General features: G+C 32.3%; 1 protein-coding gene across 3 annotated transcripts; it reads right to left on the bottom strand.

Annotated features, from left to right (window-relative positions):
- Positions 1-122: 122 nt before the first annotated feature.
- Positions 123-26408, bottom strand: LOC143224690 (abl interactor 2-like). 3 transcript variants are annotated; one of them, XM_076452877.1, is made up of 7 exons: positions 26253-26408; positions 23284-23424; positions 18518-18685; positions 14147-14792; positions 8237-8278; positions 4167-4310; positions 123-1965 (listed from the first exon to the last, which is right to left on the bottom strand). In XM_076452877.1, the coding sequence occupies exons 2-7, from the start codon at positions 23407-23409 to the stop codon at positions 1802-1804; spliced, it is 1290 nt and encodes a 429-aa protein (XP_076308992.1). In that variant the 5' UTR covers positions 23410-23424; positions 26253-26408; the 3' UTR covers positions 123-1801. The 3 variants fall into 3 exon arrangements, with proteins under 3 accessions (XP_076308992.1, XP_076308993.1, XP_076308994.1); XM_076452878.1 differs by having other exon boundaries at positions 26123-26314; XM_076452879.1 differs by lacking the exon at positions 8237-8278.
- Positions 26409-27683: the final 1275 nt, after the last annotated feature.

Genomic DNA, 27683 nt, shown 5'->3' with positions numbered 1-27683 from the left:
ATAATGCGAATATGTTTTGTACTAAACCTCATAATAATAATAATTCTTTCTACATTTAAACATGTTTTCATGTATGTTACTAACTTGTAAACAGATAGCAAAAACAATCATGACAAACACAGTAAACAAGGTAAGCACTAGGATATACCATTCTTTTATTCCAAGCTAATTGATTTTATTTACAAATCATGTTCACCATTTCTCAAATTATGGAGTAAGATTATTCCTGAATATCAGTAGAAAAAATATTCACAGACCAAATTTAGTCTAGTAACTAAGTTTGAATTACAACACAATACATTAGTCAATACACACACCATAAAGTAACTAAAGATTAATTACTACATATTATGTTAATCAATACACACACCATAAAGTAACTAAAGTTGAATTAGAACATTATGTTACTCAATACACACACCATAAAGTAACTAAAGTTGAATTAGAACATTATGTTAGTCAATACACACACCATAAAGTAACTAAAGTTGAATTAGAACATTATGTTAGTCAATACACACACCATAAAGTAACTAAAGTTGAATTAGAACATTATGTTAGTCAATACACACACCATAAAGTAACTAAAGATGAATTAGTACACATCAGGTTGGTCAATACACACACCATAAAGTAACTAAAGATGAATTAGTACACATTAGGTTAATTACTATACACACCATAAAGTAACTAAAGATGAATTAGTACACATTAGGTTAATTACTATACACACCATAAAGTAACTAAAGATGAATTACTACATATTATGTTAATCAATATACACACCATAAAGTAACTAAAGTTGAATTAGAACATTATGTTAGTCAATACACACACCATAAAGTAACTAAAGATGAATTAGAACATTATGTTACTCAATACACACACCATAAAGTAACTAAAGTTGAATTAGAACATTATGTTAGTCAATACACACACCATAAAGTAACTAAAGTTACTTTAGTAAATTAGTACACTTTAGGTTAGTTACTATACACACCATAAAGTAACTAAAGATGAATTAGTATACATTAGGTTAGTCAACACACACTCCATAAAGTAACTAAAGTTGAATTAGTACACATTATGTTAGTCAACACACACTCCATAAGGTAACTAAAGTTGAATTAGTACACATTAGGTTAGTTACTACACACATCATAAAGTAACTAAAGATAAATTCATACACATTATGTTACTCAATAAACAATCGGTAAGAGAAAGCAATACTTGTTTTCCATATCATTTATATATTACTTTCTTCTCAGAACTTGAAATTCTAATGTTAAATAATTATACATTAAAATTTAAGAAAATGTACCCTTTACATATCCAGTTATTTGAAACACTTTTTAGAGATTTACTATCTGATTTATTCTCAGTCTATCAAAGGATTAACAAACCTGTCTTTAATTATATAAGTTAGTTGTATTTATAAGTGATAGAATATAAAAAGCATAACTCAATCAAATTAGAAGTTCATCTGCTAGGAAAAACTCATTTAGGAATTACATAAATATATTTTAACAAATTTACTGACAAGCAACTATGCAGAAGCAAACATCATTTTTGATAAAAGACAATAATAAGAGCTGAGTAATATGTTTTAAAACAGTTTCATAAAGAAAACTTTGTCACATTTAACAGAAACTATAAAACTCATTTCTTTGGCAGGATTTGAGTGTCAATCTTCCACCACAACATAAATTTTTGTTAAAAACATTAAGAAATTTTTATTAGACATCACAAGAAATAACCAACTTCTCATACAGGGATTCATCATATTATAAACACATACACATTACAAGCAAGATTCCACATAGTTTCCAGGAAACAGACCAGTGATTCCATCACAAATCCCTTCATACCATCCATCATCATTTTTCTTTATCACATAAATCAAAGCATTCTCTGTAAACGTCAGTTCATCTTCCTTGTCAGCCACATAATCATAGATAGCAACCACTATAAGTATAGAGAAAGGATAAGTACATTCCAACATATGGTAATCACAATAAGTATAGAGAAAGGATCAGTACATTACAACATATGGTAATTACTAGAAGTACAGAGAAAGGATCAGCACATTACAACATATGGTAATCACTAGACGTATAGAGAAAGGATCAGCACATTACAACATATGGTAATCACTAGAAGTATAGAGAAAGGATCAGTACATTACAACATATGGTAATCACTAGAAGTATAGAGAAAGGATCAGTACATTACAACATATGGTAATCACTAGAAGTATAGAGAAAGGATCAGTACATTACAACATATGGTAATCACTAGAAGTATAGAGAAAGGACCAGTACATTACAACATATGGTAATCAGTAGAAGTATAGAGAAAGGACCAGTACATTACAACACATGGTAATCAGTAGAAGTATAGAGAAAGGACCAGTACATTACAACACATGGTAATCAGTAGAAGTATAGAGAAAGGACCAGTACATTACAACATATGGTAATCAGTAGAAGTATAGAGAAAGGACCATTACATTACAACATATGGTAATCACTAGAAGTATAGAGAAAGGATCAGTACATCACAACATATGGTAATCAGTAGAAGTATAGAGAAAGGACCATTACATTACAACATATGGTAATCACTAGAAATATAGAGAAAAGATCAGTACATTACAACATATGGTAATCACTAGAAGTATAGAGAAAAGATCAGTACATTACAACGTATGGTAATCACTAGAAGTATAGAGAAAGGACCAGTACATTACAACATATGGTAATCAGTAGAAGTATAGAGAAAGGACCAGTACATTACAACATATGGTAATCACTAGAAATATAGAGAAAAGATCAGTACATTACAACATATGGTAATCACTAGAAGTATAGAGAAAAGATCAGTACATTACAACATATGGTAATCACTAGAAGTATAGAGAAAGGACCAGTACATTACAACATATGGTAATCAGTAGAAGTATAGAGAAAGGACCAGTACATTACAACATATGGTAATCACTAGAAGTATAGAGAAATGATCAGTACATTACAACATATGGTAATCACTAGAAGTAATATAGAAGTATAGAGAAAGGACCAGTACATTACAACATATGGTAATCAGTAGAAGTATAGAGAAAGGACCAGTACATTACAACATATGGTAATCACTAGAAGTATAGAGAAAAGATCAGTACATTACAACATATGGTAATCACTAGAAGTATAGAGAAAGGATCACATTACAACATGGTAATCAGTAGAAGTATAGAGAAAGGACCAGTACATTACAACATATGGTAATCAGTAGAAGTATAGAGAAAGGACCAGTACATTACAACATATGGTAATCACTAGAAGTATAGAGAAAAGATCAGTACATTACAACATATGGTAATCACAATAAGTGTAGAGAAAGGATCAGTACATTACAACATACAGTAATGACTGTAAGTATAGAGAAAGAATAGGTACATTACAACATACAGTAATGACTGTAAGTATAGAGAAAGAATAGGTACATTACAACATATGGTAATCACAATAAGTATAGAGAAAGAATGAATGCATTATAACATATGATAATGACTATAGGTATAAAGAAAGGATCAGTACATTGCAACATATGGTAATCACTAGAAGTATAGAGAAAGGATCAGTAAATTATAACATATGATAATCACTATAGTTATAGAGAAAAAACACCAATAGCTAACAATACATGAAAATAACATCTAGTTTAGAGAAAGAACCAATTCCTAACAATACATGACAATAACATCTAGTTTAGAGAAAGAACCAATTCCTAACAATACATGACAACGACATCTAGTTTAGAGAAAGAATCAATACCTAATAATACATGACAATGTCAACTAGTTTAAAGAAAGAACCAATACCTAACAATGCATGACAATGACATCTAGTTTAGAGAAAGAACCAATACCTAATAATACATGACAATGTCAACTAGTTTAAAGAAAGAACCAATACCTAACAATGCATGACAATGACATGTAGTTGAGAGAAAAAGCCAATACCTAACAATACATGAATAAGACATGTAGTTTTGAGGAAGTGCTAATACCTAACAATATATGAAAATGATATCTAGGTAAGAGAAAGAACCAATACCAAACGATACACGTCAATATCAATATCTAGTAGTATAAAATATAAAGCTACCTTTCTCTAGATAATTGTTTGGTGCCCAGTCAGGTTCAACAGAACTACCTCGTGCCTGTAAATATGCATGAGAAGAAGGTGGCATGTACCTTCCTGGGTATATTCCATCGTGCTCAGGTGGAGGTGGTGGAAGTGGTGGTGACACTAAAAGTATCAAAGTGTTTCACTTTCATACAATCCCATCAATGATTTACAATACCTAGTTTACTTTGTACTGTATACAACCTGTACTTTTCTAATACTCTAGTAATGCTCACACCAAACTTCAAGAGTATTTTTAATACAAGTAATTTTACCATTAAAAAGCATATTAATAGTATGGACATAAAATCAAATACAACATGAATAGTGTCATGTTTATATGTATTACTTATTAAAACTAGGATTATGAATAGTGTCATGTTTATATGTATTACTTATTAACACTAAGATTATGAAGTGTCATGTTTATATGTATTACTTATTAACACTAGGATTATGAATAGTGTCATGTTTATATGTTTTCCTTATTAACACTAGGATTATAAATAGTGTCATATGTATTACAAATTAACACTAGAATTATGAATAGTTTTATGTTTATATATATTTATTATGTATTAACACTATGATTATAAATAGTGTCATGTTTATATGTATTCCTTATTAACACTAAGATTATGAATAGTGTCATGTTCATATGTATTACAAATTAACACTAGAATTATAAATAGTATCTTGTTTATATGTATTACTTATTAACACTATGATTATGAATAGTATCATGTTTATATGTTTATTTGGAAATCTGTCTAGGGTCTTGCCCATGCACATTGCTTAATAATTCAAGAAATCCAGACTTTTTTGAAAACTTATTTTCTTAATGACTCTAATCCTATGTGAATGGGTTATGGTTAAAGTATACATGCATGGAGTGACCTTTTACAGACAGCCTTTCAACAAGGTATTATGTATTCAATGTCAACTAGTTGTTTTACTCTACATTGGTGATTTAGTTATAGGAGAGTTGATGTCAGATATATCAATACTGAGAAACATTAGTTACTGCCTATCTTTTGGTGAATTCCTTCCACAAACATTATTTTGCTCTCCAACTCTCATGGTATGAGGAAATCTGATGTTCAAAATTAAAAGGCACATTTTTTGTACAAATATGTATATCATACATCCAGTTTTTTATGTGTAATAAATTTGTAGAATTTGCAAAGATTGCAATATTTCATGTGCATAAACTTAGTAAATTTTGAAGTATAAATAGCATCCAATGTCCAATACAAGGTCTGTGGTGGATTACTCAACAGGCTAAATAAGCTTCCATTTCAAGGTTTGAAATGTGCATCCAGAATCCTGATGGCTACAATTTACTAGTTTGTAGAAAATAATAACTATGGTTTACACAAAATATTAGCTACAATTTACTAGTTTGTAGAAAATAATAACTATGGTTTACACAAAATAATAACTACGATTTACTAGTTTGTAGAAAATAATAACTATGGTTTACACAAAATAATAGCTACGATTTACTAGTTTGTACAAAATAATAACTATGGTTTTCACAAAATAATAGCTACGATTTACTAGTTTGTACAAAATAATAACTATGGTTTACACAAAATAGCTACGATTTACTAGTTTATAGAAAATAATAACTATGGTTTACACAAAATAATAGCTACAATTTACTAGTTTGTACAAAATAATAACTATGGTTTACACAAAATAATAGCTACAATTTACTAGTTTGTACAAAATAATAACTATGGTTTACACAAAATAATAGCTACAATTTACTAGTTTGTACAAAATAATAACTATGGTTTACACAAAATAATAGCTACAATTTACTAGTTTATAGAAAATAATAACTATGGTTTACACAAAATAATAGCTACAATTTACTAGTTTATAGAAAATAATAACTATGGTTTACACAAAATAATAGCTACAATTTACTAGTTTCAGTGATGACGAGAAACCCACTTGTTGAGAAAATTTATATGCAAAAACGGCTTGTTTGGGCTGAGAAAACACTTTTACATAGAAAAGCGAACAACGTTTCGACCTTCTTCGGTCATCGTCAGGTTCACAAAGAAAGAGGTAACTGACCAGAAGCTGACCACATGTTTGAAAGGGGTTGTGTAACTGTGTGTTGAAATGTAGAGGGCGGTATTAGATGTTTGAATATATAATTTTATTTATTTTATTTTATTAATATAGGTATAAAGGCGTTCCTTTATATTGGTTTATTTTGGGTTTAAGTTGTTGTATAAGTAAGGCTTCTTTAATTTTGCATTTGTTTATGTTTGTTTCTTTATTTAGTATTTGAGTGTTTTCTATGGTTATGTTGTGTTTATTTGACTTGCAGTGTTCGAAAACGTGTGAAGGTGACTTTTTATGTTCTTTGAATCTGGTTTCCATTTTTCTACTTGTTTCTCCAATATAGAAGTCGTGGCAGTTATCACATTGTATTTTATAAATAATGTTGGTGTGGTGTTTGTCAGTGTAGTTTTTACATAGTATAGACCTCAGTTTTGTGCGGGTTTTGAATAAATTTGGTATTAATTGGAATGTCATATTTTGTTACTAATTTTGCCAAATGTTGGTTATTTGTTTGCTGATGTCAGGAATATATGGTATACAGCAGTATATGGTTTCGTGGTTTTTGATTCGTGAGCTGTATTTACTTTAGTTGGTTGATTTTGCTTTCTGTCTAGGTGTGTGTGCGTATAATGTTTTCTACGGTTTGTGGAGGAAACTTATTGATGTTGGTGAAGTATTGTTTTATTTTGTCTAATTCATCGTTAATTTTATCTGGTGAGCATAGTTTTATGGCTGTGTTTATTTGGTTTCTTAGTATGTTGAGTTTTTGTTTTGTTTCATGTGCTGAGTCCCAAGGAATGTATAGTCCAGTATGGGTGATTTTTCGGTGGATTTCTGTTTGAAATTGTGTATCAGTTCTTGTAATTTTGAGGTTAAGAAATGATATTTGATTGTTTTCTTCCTGTTCACATGTGAAGTTGATGTTGGGATGTATAGAGTTAATGTGATTGAAAAATTAAGTATGTGTTCTGTAGATTTGAATCCCCGCAACCGTGTCATCTACATATCTGTACCAGTATAGTGGTGGATGTAATGCTGTGTTAATTGCTTGTGTTTCAACTTGTGTCATAAAAAATATTGGCTAGAACTGGTGATACTGGGTTGCCCATGCTTAGGCCATTTGTTTGTATATAGTTTTGGTTGTTGAACATGAAGTTTGTCTTTATCGTGGTGAATTCTATGAGGGTTGCTAACTGGTTACTGGGAATTTTTATAGTTGGGTTAGGGTCTCGGATATAGAGTTCTAAGGCTATCTTGCAGGCTTCAGTGGTTGGAACTTCTGTAAAGAGGGATATAACATCGAAACTGGCCATTAAGGCTTTATGATTAAGTTGATTTAGATTAGACTTGAAATTAAAAGAGTCTTTGATAAATGAGCTGGCTGATGTTACATATTTGGAGAATGCCCATGCTATGTATTTACCAAGGTTGTAATTAAACGATTCATATGTGGACATTATTGGTCGTAATGGACAATCTGGTTTATGAGGTTTGGGGATGCCATATATTTGCGGTGTGCGTGAGTCGGTTTTACGTAGGTAGGAATAAAGTGTTTGTGAAATTGTGTTAGCTTTTTTCATTTGTAGTAGTAATTTGTTCAGTTGTGTCTCGCGTGTCTTTGTTGGATTTGTGTGTATTGGTTTAAATTTGTTCGTGTCTGATAGGATGTTATTCATTTACATAATTTACTAGTTTGTAGAAAATAATAACTATGGTTTACACAAAATAATAGCTACAATTTACTAGTTTGTACAAAATAATAACTATGGTTTACACAAAATAATAGCTATGATTTACTAGTTTGTACAAAATAATAACTATGGTTTACACAAAATAATAGCTATGATTTACAAGTTTGTACAAAATAATAACTGTGGTTTACACAAAATAATAGCTACGATTTACTAGTTTGTACAAAACACTAGTTACAATTTATCAACTGACAACTTATCAGTGCAATGGCTTACCATTTCCTGAGTATTCCCTGGAGGTCAAGTTAGACGGAGGCTCTGCAAGTAAGCAGTCAGCATACTATACAGTTAACCACACAAAGAGAATACACTAAAATATGACACATTTGTTATTTGACCAACAAGACTGTAACAAACAAAGAATATTAAGGGGAATGTTGCTAAAAACAACATAAGAAAAAAGTGCAATTTTATTCTTGATTTAAAAACTTAAAATAAAAAAAAAATAAAGAAAAATCACTGAAACAACAAATATTCAAATTATTATGAGTAATAAAGTGATACATTTTATCTCAAATATGAATATAACAATAACTATACTGCATTTAATGTGTAATCACATCCAATGATGTTTCTTACCTCTCTGATGTCGAGAAAACCCACTTGTAGAGAAATATATATGCAAAAACGAGCCATTTTTGCATATATATTTCTTACCTCTCTGTTGTTTAGTTTCTTTATAAAAAGTATCTGAATAAATACTAGCTCCAGCACCACCTACACATCATACATCAGCTAGTGTTGTCCCTCCTAAAAGCTTTCAACTACATCTCACATGGAAATCATCATTTTACAACCCTCCACCAATAAGAGCTCAACACACCCTCCTGATGCATGACTCCCTCTATTCAATTCTACCAAACTATAACTTCAAATTTTGGCAGAAACAAGAAGCACCAATTTTCAGTGGGGAAGAATGGTGAGAAGTGTGAGAGTAGGTAACTATCTCTCAGAAATAAACTTTTAGTACAGGAAAATTATAACTTCTGATAAGGTACATTACCTTCACTCATATTAATAGCTAGAATTCATACTGAATCAGTGGAAGTGCTGGTGCAACGGGAAAACAAAGGATCCTTTGAAAGAATCCAAAGAATATGTTAAAATGGTGGATCCTTGCAATAGAGAAGCACCACTTCTGTACCAAGCATACTCTACATTCAGTGTGGAAAGAAGTGATGCAAACATGAGCATAAAACAGGGAGTAGCACATCCAAAAGGAAAAGAACCATGATTATACAGGGTTCAATCCAAAGAATGACAGTAATGTGGGAGATAATAAAAAAGATGTGCCCCAAGAACTAGAGTAGCTAGGACATTAGGAACTGTACACAGCAAGTTAAATGGATGAAGAACCACATACAAAGACATACAGATCCAAAACTAGCTCAAAGGGTAAGCATGAAACTGGTACCCAACCTTGCATTGAGCAAAAGTAAGACAGCGTCACAGAAGAGGAAAGACAGGAACATGAGCATATGATTACAAAACATCAACATTGGGCATCTTATTCCTGAACAAATAGCCCACCAGAGTGTGATAAAAAACGAGACAATAAAAAAAGAGGAAATAACCACAAAGTTAATAAGGCAGGACAGATCAACCTGCATCAAAAATACAAAACTAATGGAAAAACTCTTACAGATAGGGTAGGTAAATAAAAGGAAGGTGTTAGACAATGAACGTGAATAAAAAATATAAGGGTTAAAGAGGCAATGCAGCAATAAAAAAAATTGGATATAGCAACACAGATACCCTGCATGATGCTCAAGTTAGCAATCCACAAAAAAACAACATACCTATAGAGTAAATATGTCTTCCATAAGTCCTGATTAGAATAAAAATGGAGAGGAAACAAAATTGGTACAAACAGTGTTCCAACCCATTATAAAAAGAAGCCACATGTACAGGAAAAGAGCCAAAGATGGAAATTAGCTCTACTTGGAGTTAAGCAGTAGGAGGAAGGTATCCCATGACAAACCAAAAGAAACAGGTGAACACCACATGAAGGAAGTGCATGACGACTGATACATAATACCAGTAGGAGAAGTGATAGGGAAAGATGAAGACAAAAAAAACTTGTCTAGCAACAAAAAAATAGAATTAACAAATTCCACCTCCATAAAGACAATAAAAATTTGAAGTGTAAAGAAACCAAAAACAAAAAATAATCAGCTTGATAGTAAGCTAGAGCAGAATGAACCAAAGCTTATGGAGGGCAAGACATGCCAGGGCCATATCTGAATAGAGAAACATAAAGGCCTAGAATGAACCAATGTGTCTGGAAAATGGAGTGAAACATATAAAACAGGTCTCAAGTAGGTCTACCAGGCTCTGCAGTATACACTTGGGAAGGCCAAGTCATAATCAGATGGAGAAAAATTGTCAAATATACTTGGCTCTGAATGAGAACAGCAATTTAAGGAGAAGGTTTTGCAGACCCAAGGTCTGCAAATAAAATTAACCGTAAAATGTATAAAATATAATTTGTTATGGAAATGAAAAAGTCATTATATGTTTGAATTAATTAAGTTTATATTGACAATAAAAAATTAGTACACAGTATTTGTTAAAGAAACAACACATTTAATCTAGTTTACAATTTATCAATAAGATGAAGAGAGGTAAGCCTAAAATAACAGACAAATGTTAAGCCTAATCTAACATTGTAGGACAAAGAATATCACTAAATGTTAATTTAAAAGTAGATAGAAATCTAACTAAATGTATAACATTGAAACCAAAGACCTACAAATGATAATATTAACAACAAAACGATTCATAAAGCTATAACAGTATAACAGCTTATTTGTCTGAAGTCAGTGAACCATATTCCAAACATATGGTCCCCCAAACCTGATGTTCTATGAAGGTCAACTCATATTATATCAATCTCCTAATGTATTCCTTAGTTACGTATTCCCAACTAAAGCCTGAGTAATTATGCTGGAAGTAAATTACAACATTTTCGAAGTAGAAACATAAGTTGTGACGAAAACAAAACAAAAAAAAAAGCGAAAAACAATAAAGGTAAGTTATCACTTAACACTGGTAAGAACAATAAAGGTAAGTTATCACTTAACACTGGTAACATGAAGTCGGGAAAAAAAAACTCCACTTCACATGAAACATGAAAAAAAAAATGAAGGAAGAAAGCACAAACAAAAAATATTTTGCACATAACACTGCCATTAGAAGCAATACTGTCATAAGGGTGTGTTGCATTCCTACTAGTTGAGGGTTGTTGCATGACAGTTTGCATGAAAGATAAAGTTTAACCATGTTGAATGTGGGGTAAATAAGAGCTCAAGGCTTTTTGGCATGCAAAAAAAAGTTGCATATAGAGGGTAGCACTGAATGAGAATAGCTATTTATGTGAAAGAGAAGTAATATGCTTTATTAGAAATAGCTAACTTGGTAGAGTGTTGTCACTTTTAATGATTAAAATGCATTATTTTATCAACTGGGTTCCCTCAGTTGTGCCCCATAACCCTATGGTTTATGATATTTTGCCAACAATGTAAGATTACATGAGTCTATATTCTAAGCTAATAATATAGGATAATTATTATGTATAAAAAATTATAAATATGAAATAAATTTAGATATAATTAAAATTAACATATATATTAATATACATTAAATTATTTAACTAACCTCCAGCTTCTGCAATGTAGTAAATTTAGACTAGTCCTAAATTCATAAACTAAACTAAAAATGTATAATAACCTTTATAATTATAATAATTAGTATTAACTATAATGAATATAATAACCAATATTGTTACTCAAAGTAACCTTAAAAAAATGATAAGTTAAAACTAACTGTTGTTGTTGGAAAATCAATGCCCATGAAATATCTTGCAACTGATAAAGTTTCACATTATAAGAATAGTATCTGCACATGTCACTAGTGGCCATTAATTATAAAACAACTGAGCAAGGTTATATCCTCCAAATGTCACCAGTTATGCTAACTGTAAAAAATGTTACTGTATACCTCTTTACAGTAAACTAATTACACTATCGTAGCATGAACGTGGAACTATAGTAAAAAAAGGACAATCAAATTTTATGAACTTGTCATTAATAAAATCATATCCCTTCATGCATACAGTGACACTGAAAAATTCCTTTCAACTTTACTACACTAGGCAAACATTACTAAGAAATAATATGTAAGTGCAAGCACACCATATACATTAAAATTCAGGAAATTTTTCATTAATAATAAAACAATAAGATCTATAGAAGGAGGCAAAAGAATGGTGAATATGATAAAGTTATTAGAGGAAACTGATAAAACCTAACTATCTTATACTTTCATGTTATAATGTACACTGTAGAAAACACTTCAAAGCAATAGGAGGTAAAAATAATAGAGAATGCAGTATCACAATGGTTGTTTATTTTTCTAAAATAAATAGTTTAACAAAATTAAAGTGTAAACATGGGTGTGATATTCCATAAAGGTATAAAGCCCATAACTTGCAACAAAAAGGTCAGTGAATTTACCACAACATGAACGTATCTCTATTACTAAATAATTGAGGTGTAGCCTTGCCTGTGAAAACAATTAGAGTGAGTTTGATAATTGGAACACCTCATCTTTGAAGCCAATGAATAACCACAATTTATTACAAGCATAAACAAAACAGACCATAAAAAGCAGAACCTAAAGATAAAATAACAATTCTGTTTGTCCCCAAAATAAGTTACAAAAAAAAGTTTCATGTTTAAGTCTTTTAAAATATCAATACTCAAAAATCTTCTAAATACTTAGTCCAGACTATCACACATTAAATAACATATATTTAAAATTAATTGTTCCTATCCATAGTTTTATGTAGCAGATACAGAAAGACAAAGCCTCAAAGAGCACCAGTAAAATATAAGAATGATAAAGCCCAACTTACTCACTACCACAAAGTACATTTTAGGCACAAGTCAGAGCACAAAATGGCATTAAAGCAAAATAGCTGGCAAATTAAACAGCATAAAAAAGTTCTATATCTTAGAACAACAATTCCTGCATTCAAAAGAGCCTAGCAATCTATATATTCTCCATCAGAGACTGAAGAACAGAGATATGTAACTTATTGAACAAACTCCTCCAAAGCAGCCAATCACAAGCTTTATTCACACAAATGAACATACCAATCAAGAACCACATCCACTCAACCAATCACATCAATAACAAACAAGAACTCTCCATTATAAATGCCCTACAAGATAAAAACACAAACCTGATGATCTATGGAAGAATTCTGAAATATCATTTACAATAAAGAAATGTTCTAGAGTTTGTTCATTATAAATTCATCTTTCAAACATAACCTTCAAAGAAATATAGTACATTTGGTTTAAAATGTGTATATTTAAAAATCCATAAATTTACCAAACGAGGGCAAGTCCCATAATCAGCCTTGGTCTTAAACCTGTACTCACCATCATCTCAGAAATATGGCACTTCATTAAACATATACGGTCCAAAAACAGTTAAAACACAGTACACCAACAAAAAGAGCAAAACTGTACATATAAATAAAAATTATGGTATTGATTAGGGATTCAGTTGAATAATAATTAGAATTCCAGAAGTTTAAACTACATGTGTGAAATACATTTAAGAATAGAATTTAACAAGACAGTAACATAGATGAAGCACATGTGCATAATGGTTTACTATAAGGTCTAAAGATAACTAGACGATATTACAATTACACAACCCCCTTCAAACATGTGGTCAGCTATCAGTCAGTTACCTCTTTCTTTCTTTGTGAATCTGACGACGAACAAAGAAGGTCGAAACGTTGTTCGCTCTTCTACATAGAATTTTCTCAACCTATACCAACCATTTTTACGTAGATGTAATTAAAATAATATTACAAGCTATTTTATACAAACACTTTCAGATCAATGCTAATTTCTGTGAATATAGACCATACCTTTATTGTAAAACCTTTACAGTTAATAAAGATTATATTCTTTATCAAAAGAATCTGGATAAGTTCAAGAAATCCTGTACTGGTCTAATTGAAGAAAACAATAACATATCTATAATTTATTTCTACTATATAGAAAGTATTAACAGTTATATATATAGTCAATAAGTTTCACAGCTTACCAGGAAGGGTATCATTTGATAATAATATTGATGTTTCTGGCATGGGTGGAGGTGGAAGTGGAGAAGTAGGTGAAGGAGGTTTCAAGTTTTGCTGAAGGTGAGACATTGGGTGAACCATTCCCACTTGTGGTTGTTGTGCACCCACATTCAGTAAAGACTGAGATTGGTTACCTACAACAGGAAGAGTGGAATAACCATTTCCCTGCTGTATTTCTTGTGCTTTTGGATGCCCAATAGGAAAATTTGGTGCATAATTGCTTGGGACTTGTGGTGGAGCTATAGGAGGAGCTAGTGTCCTATATTCACGATTGTTGCGGGAAAGACTTCCCCCACTTCCAACAGCTACTCTTGCTGGCTGAGGTGGTGTTGGAGGTTTAGTGGTTGGGGCAGGCCCTGCACTACTGGTGTTTATGTGTCCCTGAACAATCTGATGATGAGTGTGTTTTGAATGTGGGTTGGTTAAAGGAGTTCTTACTCCATGACCAATATCATCCAAGACTGAAAAGTCAACAGGCTTACGAGTATACTTAATTGGACGTTCAGGATTAGCAGGAGCTAATATCTTATGTTGCCGTGTTGTATTTTTGTTGGTTGTTAAAATTCCAATTTCTCGACGGGCAACCTTTTCCTTGTGAATCATCACTGTCTGCAAATAAAAATACATTTTAACTAGCACAACAAAATACTTGTAAAAAATACAAAATGTGCTAAAACAAAATGTGTCATTCACTTCCCTTCTTCTCACACAACATTTGATATAGAAATAAGTCTTGCATGTATCTACCTTTATGTACATGTTGTAAACATATCATGACTAGACAAATAGGAACCAAGAGAGGACTTCAACTAATAGTGAAGTCTTACATGTATCTACCTTTATGTTTATGTTGTAAACATACCATGATAATATATACAGAAACCCATAGAGAGAGATCAAGTTGTCCAGAAAAGTCCCTAGACATTCAGCATCTACCATCATGACTAAAAGCAGAATATCCAGTTTAGTTTCTGGTGAAAAAAAAGTAATATATATCTCTGTACTTAAATGTCTATTCTAAGATAAGAGGTAACTTACATGTGTCAAAAAGATTAGGGACCCTAAAGGTGAATCATAGAGTATTGTCTTAAACAAGCCAATGTTAAAAATATATTTTTATAACTTAATCAGCTAGTTAAATAAGGTTTTCACATTTCTCTCCTTCTCTTTGTGATAGAGTAAGTTATGTAATGCAGCATGGTTCACAAGGTAGGAGATAACATTTGGTATAATGATTGAAAGTGTATCAACAACTAACAGTAGATTGTTAAATTACAATTTGCTGCCTATAAAAATCTTTGCAATGATAATTGAATATTCACTAATATATAGAATATTTCTACAATCTATGAAAATGTTTTGACTAAAACGTTTGCAAAAAATATCCAATTATTTTTATTAAAAATTAGCCCTTCCTTACAAGTTAATATTAGCAATTCAATAGTAAATTTACAACTATATGTTCTTTTATTGTTGTAAAGTCTGATACTGTTCACATATATTAACGAATATATTAACACTACACTAATTTAAAACTGTTTTTAACATACAACAGCTAGCCTGAACGTTTACAAACAAAATCAAAAGTTTGCTCAATACATATGTAGCATGCAGGTTAAAATCAAACTATTAACATACATTCCTAGGGCTGAACAACATTAATGGCACATTAGTATGAAGCAAAGCTAATTACTTGTTACTCCTATAACACACTGATTTGTTGGTACCAAAATTACAGCTAGAGAACATATAGTTCTAGTTACATGAAAATGTATTTGTTATAGGTACTTCCCATCAATCTCACATTAGTTTTTACCATTTAGTGCTGCCCTCTATATGCAAACTTTTTCAAAATGCATATCTTCTATATCCCTTTGTTGAAACCCAAAGTTCCAACATGTCTCTCATGCAAACAATCATGCATCAACTCTCCACCAGTGAGGACATCACTGTCACATGATGCACATCATTATCTCTATGAGACACTAACGAACTATGATTTCACAATTTAGTAGAAGACGTAGGCACTAGAATATTGTGGGGGGAAGGGGGAAAGTATGAGAAGAGTGAAGCTCTTTCCAGAAATACATTTATGTATGGGAAAATTATAACTTCTTATAAGGTATTTCCCTCTTCTCACAAGATTAGCTTGAAATACCACAATAAAATCAAGGAGGGTCTGTTGTGAGAGCAGAACAGGTGCATCCCCAAAGGCATCTGAAGGACACCCCTGGAGATAAGAGAGAAACCAGATTATTTGAGGAGGGGCACCACACAACTTCTGAATCAGATATCTCTTGGTCACAAAGAGGTGAAATCCAAACATGGTGGAACATCAGTGTGGAAGAGGATAGTTGAACAATGAGATGTTAAACAGAAAGAAGGATCACTCAATTCAAGTGATGATGTGCCCCATAATGTAGAGTGGCTAATGCACCACAGACCTTATTCAGTAAGTCAATTATATCAAAACCTCACTTGCTGAGCAACTGAGGGAACTATGGTTGATGCAACAAGTCTGGAAGCAACAGAATAGGGATAGGAGGGATCACATGGAGCTGAAGCAACTGAGGAAACTATGGTTGATGCAACAAGTCTGGAAGTAACAGAATAGGGATAGGAGGGATCACATGGAGCTGAAGCAACTGAGGAAACTATGGTTGATGCAACATGTCTGGAAGTAACAGAATAGGGATAAGAGGGAGCACATGGAGCTGAAGCAACTGAGGGAACTATGGCTGATGTAACAATTCTGGAAGTAACAGAATAGGGATAGGAGGGATTACATTGAGCTGAAGCAGCTGAGGGAACTATGGTTGATGCAACAAGTCTGGAAGTAACAGAATAGGGATAGGAGGAAGCACATGGAGCTGAAGCAACTGAGGAAACTATGGTTGATGGGTCAGTAAGGTGCAATCAGAAGGACGTTTTATGGAGTGACAAGGGTAAGAAATATTTACTTGATGAAGTAATTGGATATTATAAGAAACAGAAAGCAAACAGATGGGACCAATCCCAGCTGAAAACATCTATTGTCAATGCCTTAGAATAGGGTACTGAGGACCAAAACTGAGGTAACTTGTGACTGAAGATAGTGGTGCACACATCAATATGGGGAGTACTCAAATGATGACAGCACCATCAAAAAACAGAAGGATATATGAATAATTCCATGAAATATACCTGATTTGGAAAACACAATTTGCTAGCAGATCAACCCAAATACCCCAGCCCTGAAGGGATACTACATTCTTGAACAGATGTAACTCTGGCCACAGAGAAGAAAGTAGGACATGCCAACATATAGGCTAATGGATATTGTTCACCAAAGATAATTGAAAGTGAATAAGAGTATCCATGGGATACCATCTGAAGTTCCACTGGTCATGAAGGGCCCAATGAAGCAAATGCATATGAGTCCTACCATGGGGTGTGATATATGTGAGAGATGACCACCACCTGAAAGCAACAGAACCTTGCCAGCAGCAAGTAAGGGAGCAGACAGGGCTGTTTGAACAGCCATTTATATAGAATAGAGCTGAAAAGTAGACAGTTGGACCCAACCAAAATGGGTGTTGAAGAAAACATTCTGATATACAAGGTTCTGACTGGAGAGGATGAAAGAAGGGATCCTCCAATGTGATCAACCATCCCATCCACACAGCTTTGAGAAGGAACTGATGAGTAGAACTGGTGACTCATGTTCAGAATGAGCAAGAAGAAGCCAGTTGTTTGGGTACAATTGGGTACACATGGAAATGCAGCCCTAGTGTGTGAATATGTTGAGCAAATGGACAAACCAGTGAAGAAAACATATGGTGTGAAATTCCAACAAAGGAATGTGGAAAGCTTGTGACATGAATTTTGAAAAAGTTCACATGTAGAGGACAGCATAAAATGAGAAAAGGGAAAGATCATTACTGGAAATTAGAAGTTTTTCTTCAAACTATAGCTCAGCATAATTGTTTTCAGCTAAATATTTGTGAGTAGTACATAATAACGTATGAACTCAAACAAAAAATTCAGAAGTTAAATTGATCGCATAATAATGTTAAGCTACCATTAAAAGTAACTTTTTTTCACAGTTTTATCATATACACTTATTGAATCATTAAAATGTACAGATGAAAAATCCTTAATTTCTATTATGTTTTTCAAATCTCCTGCAATTTTTTGTTTGAAGCTATATCAGATAAACAAGTTCTTTAAATGGAAAGAACTGTTGCATATTTTACCCTGTAGTGTAGACATCAAATAATGGCTAAATTATAAAAAAAATCACATGGAATTCCTGAAAGATGTTAAGGTACAAAAAACAAGAACAAACTGTTTACCTCAGAAATATGGTTAATCTGAGATTCCATTTCAGTCATCTGTGTTGTCTGCATGTCCAACATATGTAGCAGATTATAGGCTAGTGTGTTTATTTGGTAAGCTACACTAGCTAATGACTGAGTTGTAAAGTTCTTTGTTTCTTCTAGTGCTTGGTTTTTGTTGTCCATCTACAAATAATAACAAAAACTAGTAGTTTGTTCATGTATTTACCATACAGATTAACTCATACACTACATGTTTCTAACTTGCCAAAACAAAAAGTATGTTACATTGTAATAATAACTAACTAATTAGTGTTAAGTTTCATGACATATGTATAGTGGTTATGAGTTACAAATGAATTTTTCTTCATATAAAACCAGAAATATGAAATCTGCCTATAATTTTCAACATGTGTTCATGGTACAAATTTGCAATGGTTTAATGCACTAGTTATGTGAAAGATTACATTATAAACATTTGAAAATGTCAATGATACCAAAAATAAAGCAGTTTTGAGTTTTCCATAGTCTCAAAATAAAAACATTCTAAATATTAACAAAAGACATACTAGCCATTATGCTGGCAGCTGTATTGCATTACAGTGGTCTTATAACCAGCTTACGAGACAGCCTGATATTTAATTGTAATATACGTTTCTGTAGTTAATGACACAAAAATATAAATGTTTTCATTGTTCAATATTTCTAGCTAACTTTAGCTTAAATTGTTTTAAAATGAAACACAATATGTACCAAGATACTTGTAACTTTTCCATGACTTGTATCAATGACTGGTTCTTCTCACAAAAATATATGAGAAAACTTTTCATGAAACATCCATTAAGGTTAATTTGTTTAAACTATTTTCTCACAGTTTCATGACCCAGTTATGAGTCTTTCACATGTTAAATAGGTCTAATCTCATGTTTCAGTATCGTTTACTTTCAACACAATTTGTTTCATAAGATTACACTGCACAACAAAGTTTTTGCTTCTTGAACACTGTTGGGTGTTCCATGTAGATTTTTGGCTGCTGATCATGAAAATCACATCCAAATTTGCCCATCATGTACAGTTTCATCAACATATTCAGTTTCACCAGGACATTGCTACAATGGAAAATCGATATCATGATATATGGAATCCATCAATGCTTGTTGACCACTGTTGGACACTGTAACGTGATGCACCGGACATTGAATACAAACGAAAATCAGGAGCAAAACACTTTTAATTGTGTTGAACTTAATAGCATATTAGAAACATAAATGCAATTAAATACATTATTGCCAGTAAACAGTTAACTGTCTATTTCTCAGAGTTCCTACATGATGAAGCAAAACCAAAACCAAAACCATATTTGTGCATACCCACCAGGTACCTGTCACACTTAGCAAAAACTTTTCAAAAAAATTGTTGTGCAGTGTTATTGATTTTCTCTGAGATTGCTTAGAGGTAAAAGAAATATTAATTTCTGAATACAAGGAGATACATATATTTAATAAGAATTTTTCATTAAAATTAATGACATGATTCCAATAAATAAATCCAAACCTTTTCCTAACTGTGCATTTTCTACACTTCTGCTATTCATTTTCATTAGTATTTTATAACTTCCAGGTTTTTATCCAAAACCACACCCAATAACTTTTCACTGGGCCCAAAAGAACATATGTAAACCATACATATACCTATCTCATAGAACAAACGTGAAATAATTAAAAATCAAATTTTATAGATTAAAATATTTTCACTGACAAGAAGAGATTACTATTCCTCATAGAAATAAATTATGTAACATTAAGAATGGCATATTTATCACTAACTGATATTTTCTGGTTTGGTTATGCACAAAGTTTTGGAATAAGCTATCTGTGCTCAGCCCTCCATGAGTATTGAAACCCAATTTTTAGTGTCATAAGCCTGCAAATGTACTGATCCACTGGAGGGAGGCATTAACTCATAAACACAAACTAATATTTTCATAAAAGGATTTAAACAAGCATTTTACTTCTGTTAGAACCAACACACTTTGTCACAAATACGTAAGGCTAAACCAGAAAAAAATGAGTAGTATTTTCTTGTATATAATACATTGAGAAATTATATCAGATTTTGTTTATTAAACTATTCTGTTATCTAATCAAAGTACCTTTGATGTTATTTGACTTTTATCAGCTAAAGTTAAAAAATACCCATGTTGCCAATTTCATTCAAATCAAATACATTATCATGCAAATTTTATCATGCAAATTCTTATGTCTTCCAGGAGTTTAAAATGTAATAAATACAAAAACGTCTTTTACTGATATTCTAACATATACTGTAATAAGGAATGTACATTACACATATACATACAAAATTTCAAGATACTATATACATCTATGTTGCCAAAGAAACTATTATACTCTCATTACAACATAATTAAAATAAGATTAAAATTGTTTTCATAGGGTACTCAATACCAACTTGACAGAAATCATATTGTTTTTACAAGGTACTTAACACTAAATTAACAGTAATCATACTGATTTACAACGTACATGATACTAAGTTGACACTAAATTGACAGTTGATTGGTTGGTTGGTTGATTTAGTGATTTCATGGCACAAAGCAGCTCGGCTATCTGCTCCAAGCATCCGATAAAAAGGTAAAAGTAAATACAGTAAAATTCATATTTTACTTAATATTCATATTAAGGTATAACAAAACAAAGTTAAACATAAATAAATATCATAAAACCAATGTTTACATCTAGTCTACAACATTAAGAGAAAAACTACAGTAATTCAAGTTGTAAAGGACTTTCTGTAGCGTGACTGTAATAACCATAACTCGCTAGCAAGAATAACAGGTAAGTACAAAAACCACCGTCAGTCACCTGAAGTTGGCCTTTCCAGTCCTGGTTTCAAGTTACTTAATGTTACGGTCAGTTCCTAATTTCAAATTGAACTAGATGAACTGTGATTTTTAAAAGGGAGCCACAGTTAAAAGGTGTAAAGTATATATTAAACTTAAATGGCATTAAAAACATTAATGGCCTTTAAAAAACTAAAAACATTACCACGGTGGATAGTGTGGATTGGGCAAGTCTTTGCTGTTGGAAGGGGATTCCAAAGACTGAGGATGTGAACAAATGATTGTTTTGCATCTGAGGTGAGAGAGGAAGATGGATCCAAGGAAATGACTGTACCTGGAACCAAAGGATGTGGATCTTGGGGTTTGGTGGAATGTATATCAGGTACAGAGATGGGTGTCAAAGTTGATTCATCAACTTTTTTAACCATGGAGGTCAAAAGACTTTTCATTTGTTTGGAGAATGATACTTTAGGAGGCACGAGAGATATGTCTGCACTCCCAGAGTAGCTGTGGAACAAAATGCAGCAGCATACGTCGAAGATGAGGTGGTGGACAGCAATTTTCAAGCCTCAGGATAAGTAATGTTGTTATGAATCATCTTCAAACCCACCCTGCACCTCTTTTTCTTCCTAAATGGTTGGATGATGCCCATGAGTGTCAAATGGTCTTTGGCACTGCAACGAGTACACTTCAATGAACCACAACATGATGTCTTCAAGTGACTGAACTGTTGACACTGGAAACATCAGAGAGGATTTGAATTGTATGGTCGTACTCTTCAATTAAGATAACCTGCCTTGATGGTGGCAGGTAGACGTGGTGATGTAAATGTCATAATGAGTACATTGGTTGGCACCATAATTCCATCTTTGCAAGTGAAGATACGCCTCACTGCAGAAACTACATTGGTGGAGAAACCTGTAAGAATCTCTGACTCTGGGATATTCTTCAAATCCCTCTCAACAATAACTCCTTGTAATGAATTCAAAGTAGCATGAGGTGTAACCTCTATAGGTATATCCCCAATTGCCTTTGAATGCAAGAGGAGTTCACTGTGTTGAGATGTGGATGTTTCCACCAATATGTCACCAGATCAAAACTTTTTTTACTGACTTTGGAGTGCCAGCAAGTCCCTCTAGTCCCTTCTGAATGAAAAAGGGAGACATTTGCCCTAAAGGTTTGTCTGAAAGTGAGTGCAATATAAGAAAATGAGGTACAACAGGTGGTACAGATGGTGAGGATTGCTGCTCAGAATCTTCAAGATGTGGTCGTTTAATTATAGACTGTTTTTCATTATTTTATTAAGATTTTTAATTGGAGTATCCATAATAAAGAAAGGGAAATTTCGGTGCCCACTGACCCCACCCACCATGGAGCCCTATGAGGGGACACACTACAATGTCAAACAAGGACACTGCAGCAATGCCAGGATTTCGTGAGCACTATATCCAAACACCAGTATCAGATATAATGTCCACAACACCTGTTGAGAACATCCAACACTGGTACTTGTTTGACCCTAGCTCAAGTAAACCAGCCGATTGACCCAAGGCCACCCGTTTACAGGAATTCAAGGCCAAAGTGGTGTGTTAGGGTTGGAACCCTCAACCACAAGAATCCTCTCCTTCACGGGTAGCCACACATGGCAAACACGTGAGTGGATGTTTAGATCCCAGAGGAGGTAAACTGAAAAAACAGAACCTTCCCTGGGAGGTCCCCTCACCACATACAGGAATCCACACTGAGGGAAACTTGACAGTAATTATATTGTTTCTACAGAGTACTTAACACTAACTTGACAGTAATCATATTGTTTCTACAGAGTACTTAACACTAACTTGACAGTAATCATATTGTTCTTACAAGATGCTTTATACTAACTTGACAATTACCATATTGCTCTTACAGAATACTTAATACTAACTTGACAATAGTTGTCTTCACAATAATGTGCAACTTTTTCCAAATTAATGTGACTGTCTTGAAGGTTTTCCATTCCTTCTGGAATCTCATTTTCTATAAGAGACTTCAAATCTTCCATTGCAGACATGATGAACAGGGTAACCTATAAATTATACATTAACAGTTATTTTGTACAGATGTAAAATATCCTTCACAGACATGATAAACAGGGTAACCTAAAAATTACACATTAACAGTTATATCTCTACAGATGTAAGATATCCTATTTCCCTGAAAGTTTAATCTTAAATTAAAGCTCTATTCACAAGGTGTATGCAGAATGTACATGCAAATTATTGTATTATCCACGCTTCTACCAGACTTGTACATTCTTAGAACCACTAAATTACTAAGATTGGAATTTCAACATACAATTGAGATTCTGTTTCAAAGCTGACACAGTTTCAACACATTTTATAATAATACAGGTTTTATATCATTGAAAAGTTACAACAACAACAGTTTTTTTTATAACTTCATGGAACTCCAATGTATGTGAACATTTAGAAACAATGTCCTAGGATCACATAAAAATATACACAATGCCAAATCATTCGTCAGTGAAGTAACCTTGAATACTGAAATGAAATAAAACTGAGAATGCCACACACACACAGTTATTATAGTGTAAAGTACATGTAGTTGATAGACTTTATTTTGTATTAATTCTCTTTATGTAATTTGGGCTTATTAATTTTGAAGATTTCTACCAGAATACAATTTAAAATAATTAACTTACTACACAACTAAAATAATTGTACAATAAGTTATCTGCTGAACAGAGAAAACATCTTTTAATTTTTGAGAGAAAAATACCACAATCAAAAATTTCTTGATCAAAAAATCAAGATGAAATATTTACAATCTTTTTTATAAATGTCTTATCAGACTGAGAAAAAACAGAATACAATGACTGTTACCTCTAAACTTAACAGAATTTGAAACTTTCTAGTCCTAACTCTGCTTCATTAGGTTGTTGTAGTACAGTTAACGAAAGTCTATTAAATAAGATAAATGAATTAGAGAGGAGATTAACTGATGAAAAACCAGATATTATTATAATTAAAGAAACATGGCTGACTGGTGATGTACAGGACAGTCAAACTGAACATAAATGGATATACAATTAACATGAAAAATAGCACTGAATTAATGGGAGATTAGTTTTATATATATATATAAATATATATATAAAACACATAATATTAACTTTGAGTTAAGTTATTACTAAAATCACCCCTTTTTTCATGAGTCTATGTGGCTGACTTTAGGTTTAAATGGTAATAGAGTGGTATTTGGTTTGGTTTACAAGCATGGTTCTACTGGAACTAATAACTTACTATTTGAGCACATAATCAAAGTGGTGTCTTTAAGCTGTTAGACTTTAGCATACTAAATGTAGACTGGGACAATATGCAAATTCTCTCTAATATATTTATTGAGTGATTGAGGATGGATATTTGTGTCAGCAAGTGCATGAATTAACAGAGGCTGAAAGAAGTAATATTTTCAACCTGTTGGATTTAATGATAACAAACAAACATAGAAATAGATAATTTAAATATTATGAAACCCTTAGGAAAATAGTCATGTAATGACTATTTTTTATTATAGCATGAGATATACTATAGTTGATCCTTTGCTGCAAGAAAAACTAAATTATTAAAAATTATTATAATTATTAGAAATCTAATACAAATTAATGCTAAACTTAAACTGGTTACACAGTCTTTGTTCAGTATTGAAGAAGATAAACAAGTATATAATGTATATGATGACAGTTAGAGCCAAAATGGAAAACTTAAATTTGAGCGTAAGTGATGATGAGTTGCCGAGGAATCCAAAGCTATGGAACCTGATGCTCCCAGCTGATCAACTAGCAAAGCCCTCAAGGACAGTTTTTAACACATCTCCAGAGTCAGCAAAACTACCATATGACTGGAAATTTACTAATATGACTGTAATTTGTAAGAAGGGAGACCTTACATCAACTTAGAGACCAACTTTTCTCACTTCACAAGTGGTTAAATTATTGAAGAAACTTATCAGAAAAAGGAAAATGGACCAACTTCAAAGGTTAAACATAATTTCAGACTTGCAACAATTTTTTTTTTTTTTTACTGAAAAGATCATATCTTATTAATTATGGAAAACTTGACATTGCCACATGATGAGAGTGGAACATCTGATGTTATATTTCTTAAGTAAACTATTTGATTCTGTCTGTCATAATGGATTACTAATAAAGTTAAAAGAATATGGTATTACAGGAAATATATATAATCAGATTGAAGCATATCTCTATTACATCTGAAGTATGCTGTACAATCTTTGTCACCATACCTAAGAAAAAGTACTTATGCTTTGGAAAATCTAACTATATTGGAGAAGACATAACTGAAACATTTAAGATTATCAAGAGATTTGAAGATTATTTACAATGAATCCAAAAATAATATTCCCAAAGAGTAGTAAATAAATGGAATGAAATAGTCAATTATGATTGAGATATTCTAGAGGTAATTTCAGTGAATGCTTCCAAGAACAAATATGATAAAGACTGTCAATCTCTAGCATCTCAGTGATAAAAAACAGAAAGTACAAATAGTGACAAACTTGAAACTGGTATTAGTGGAGAGACGGGCAACAATCACCAATAACTTACTAAGTGCACTTAAACTCACTTATTATTACAGTGAATATAAGAAAGTAAGGTACAGTGTTACATTTTACAATTATTTATGATTATAGTAGTATTAATATTAACGAACTAAATATATATATAAACTTTTGCTACTCACATATGCCGCTTATATTACAAAATAATAAAGCAAAATACTTCGAGTTTACAATCACAAATTGGCAAAAATAAAAATGTTTAATTTTTACTAACGCTAACACCAATCGTCTAAAATTATTAATCGTACTTACAAATATTAACACTCAATACGAAAAAGACAGCAATTTTGTAAACTATGGCTAACCCAGCGAACCCTGTCCTAAAGTACTCTAACTATTCTCAGAAAGTAAAATAAGCTATAATATCGTTCGCTAAGTGCAAAGCAGCTGGCAAGTTAAGCACCTCAAATATATTTTGAACCACAGCACCAGAAATAAGGACAACATTTGAAAGTTTGAAGCCTGTCCTTACAATATATTATACATGTGTCACAAAGAAGAACTATGACTACCAATTTCTAGTGACTAACAGAAAGAAAAGATGCTTAGTTTTATAAGGTAAGCAAGTATGGAACTGATCACTGTTAGTTTATTACCTCAAGAGTGAGAATTTTCTTGTGGAATAAATGTTCCTGTTGTTCACTTAAAAGGGCGAATAATATCAAGAATATTGTAAAAAATTGTTTTCATATCTTTGTAAGCACGAACGTTTGTTTGTTTGAATTTCTTCGCGCAAAGCTACTCGATGGCTTTCTGCGTTAGCCGTCCCTAATTTAGCAGTGTAAGACTAGAGGGAAGGTAACTATTCATCACTCTAGTGCTACTCTTTTACCAACGAATAGTGGGATTAACCGCCCGTTATAACGCCCCCACGGCAGAAAAGGCGAGCATGTTTGGCGCAACGGGGATGCGAACCCGCGACCCTCAGATTAAAAGTCGCACGCCTTAAGATGCTTGGCCATGCCGGGCCTAGCACGAAAAATATATTTAATCAACCACACTCATTATCAGGATAATTTTTTGTTTCGTTATAAATAATGAACCTACTCTGTTCTGTGAACAAATTTCATATATTTATGAACTGTGTTTTAATGCTATTATTTATTTCTAAGCTAGATAGTGCATTAAGCGAAGATTTTGAGAGTAGGCCGACAATATTCCAAATCGAAGTTCCCGAAAGTCTAGTGACTTAGTAAAACGTAAGTATAGTAAGGATTAAGTTATAAAAACAGGGAAGTCAGAAAGAGATTTTCAATAGTGTGAATCAGTCAGTGTGTTTATGTTCTTAGATCTTTGTTAACAGCTATATTCTATAATATATCCTGAGTTACTTTGTCATGTAAGACAAATTTTTAGGTCAGTGCATTGCACAAACGTAGACTTATAACAAGTTACAAGAATAAAAGCGTTTAAAGAAATATTAAACAGGAAAACAATTAATTCGTCATTGTTACTCGGACTGGACGTTCAGTTATATTCACTTGATAATTTAAAAGAACCGTTTGAAACAGAAAGAGCAATGTCACAACAATATACGGAAGTTAAGTGTGTTATATTGAAACGGTTTACTTCTACAAGAGCAATGTCACAACAATATACGGAAGTTAAGTAAATTATAATCAAACGGTTTAATGCTTCAACAAAAAGCAATGTCACAACAACATAAGGAAGTAAAGTATGTTA

The sequence above is a fragment of the Tachypleus tridentatus genome, chromosome 9, assembly GCF_004210375.1.
Source record: "Tachypleus tridentatus isolate NWPU-2018 chromosome 9, ASM421037v1, whole genome shotgun sequence".
In the NCBI taxonomy this organism is placed as follows: Eukaryota; Metazoa; Arthropoda; class Merostomata; order Xiphosura; family Limulidae; genus Tachypleus; species Tachypleus tridentatus.
Note: the sequence above shows the minus strand (reverse complement) of the source record. Positions and strands in the feature narration are given on the sequence as shown.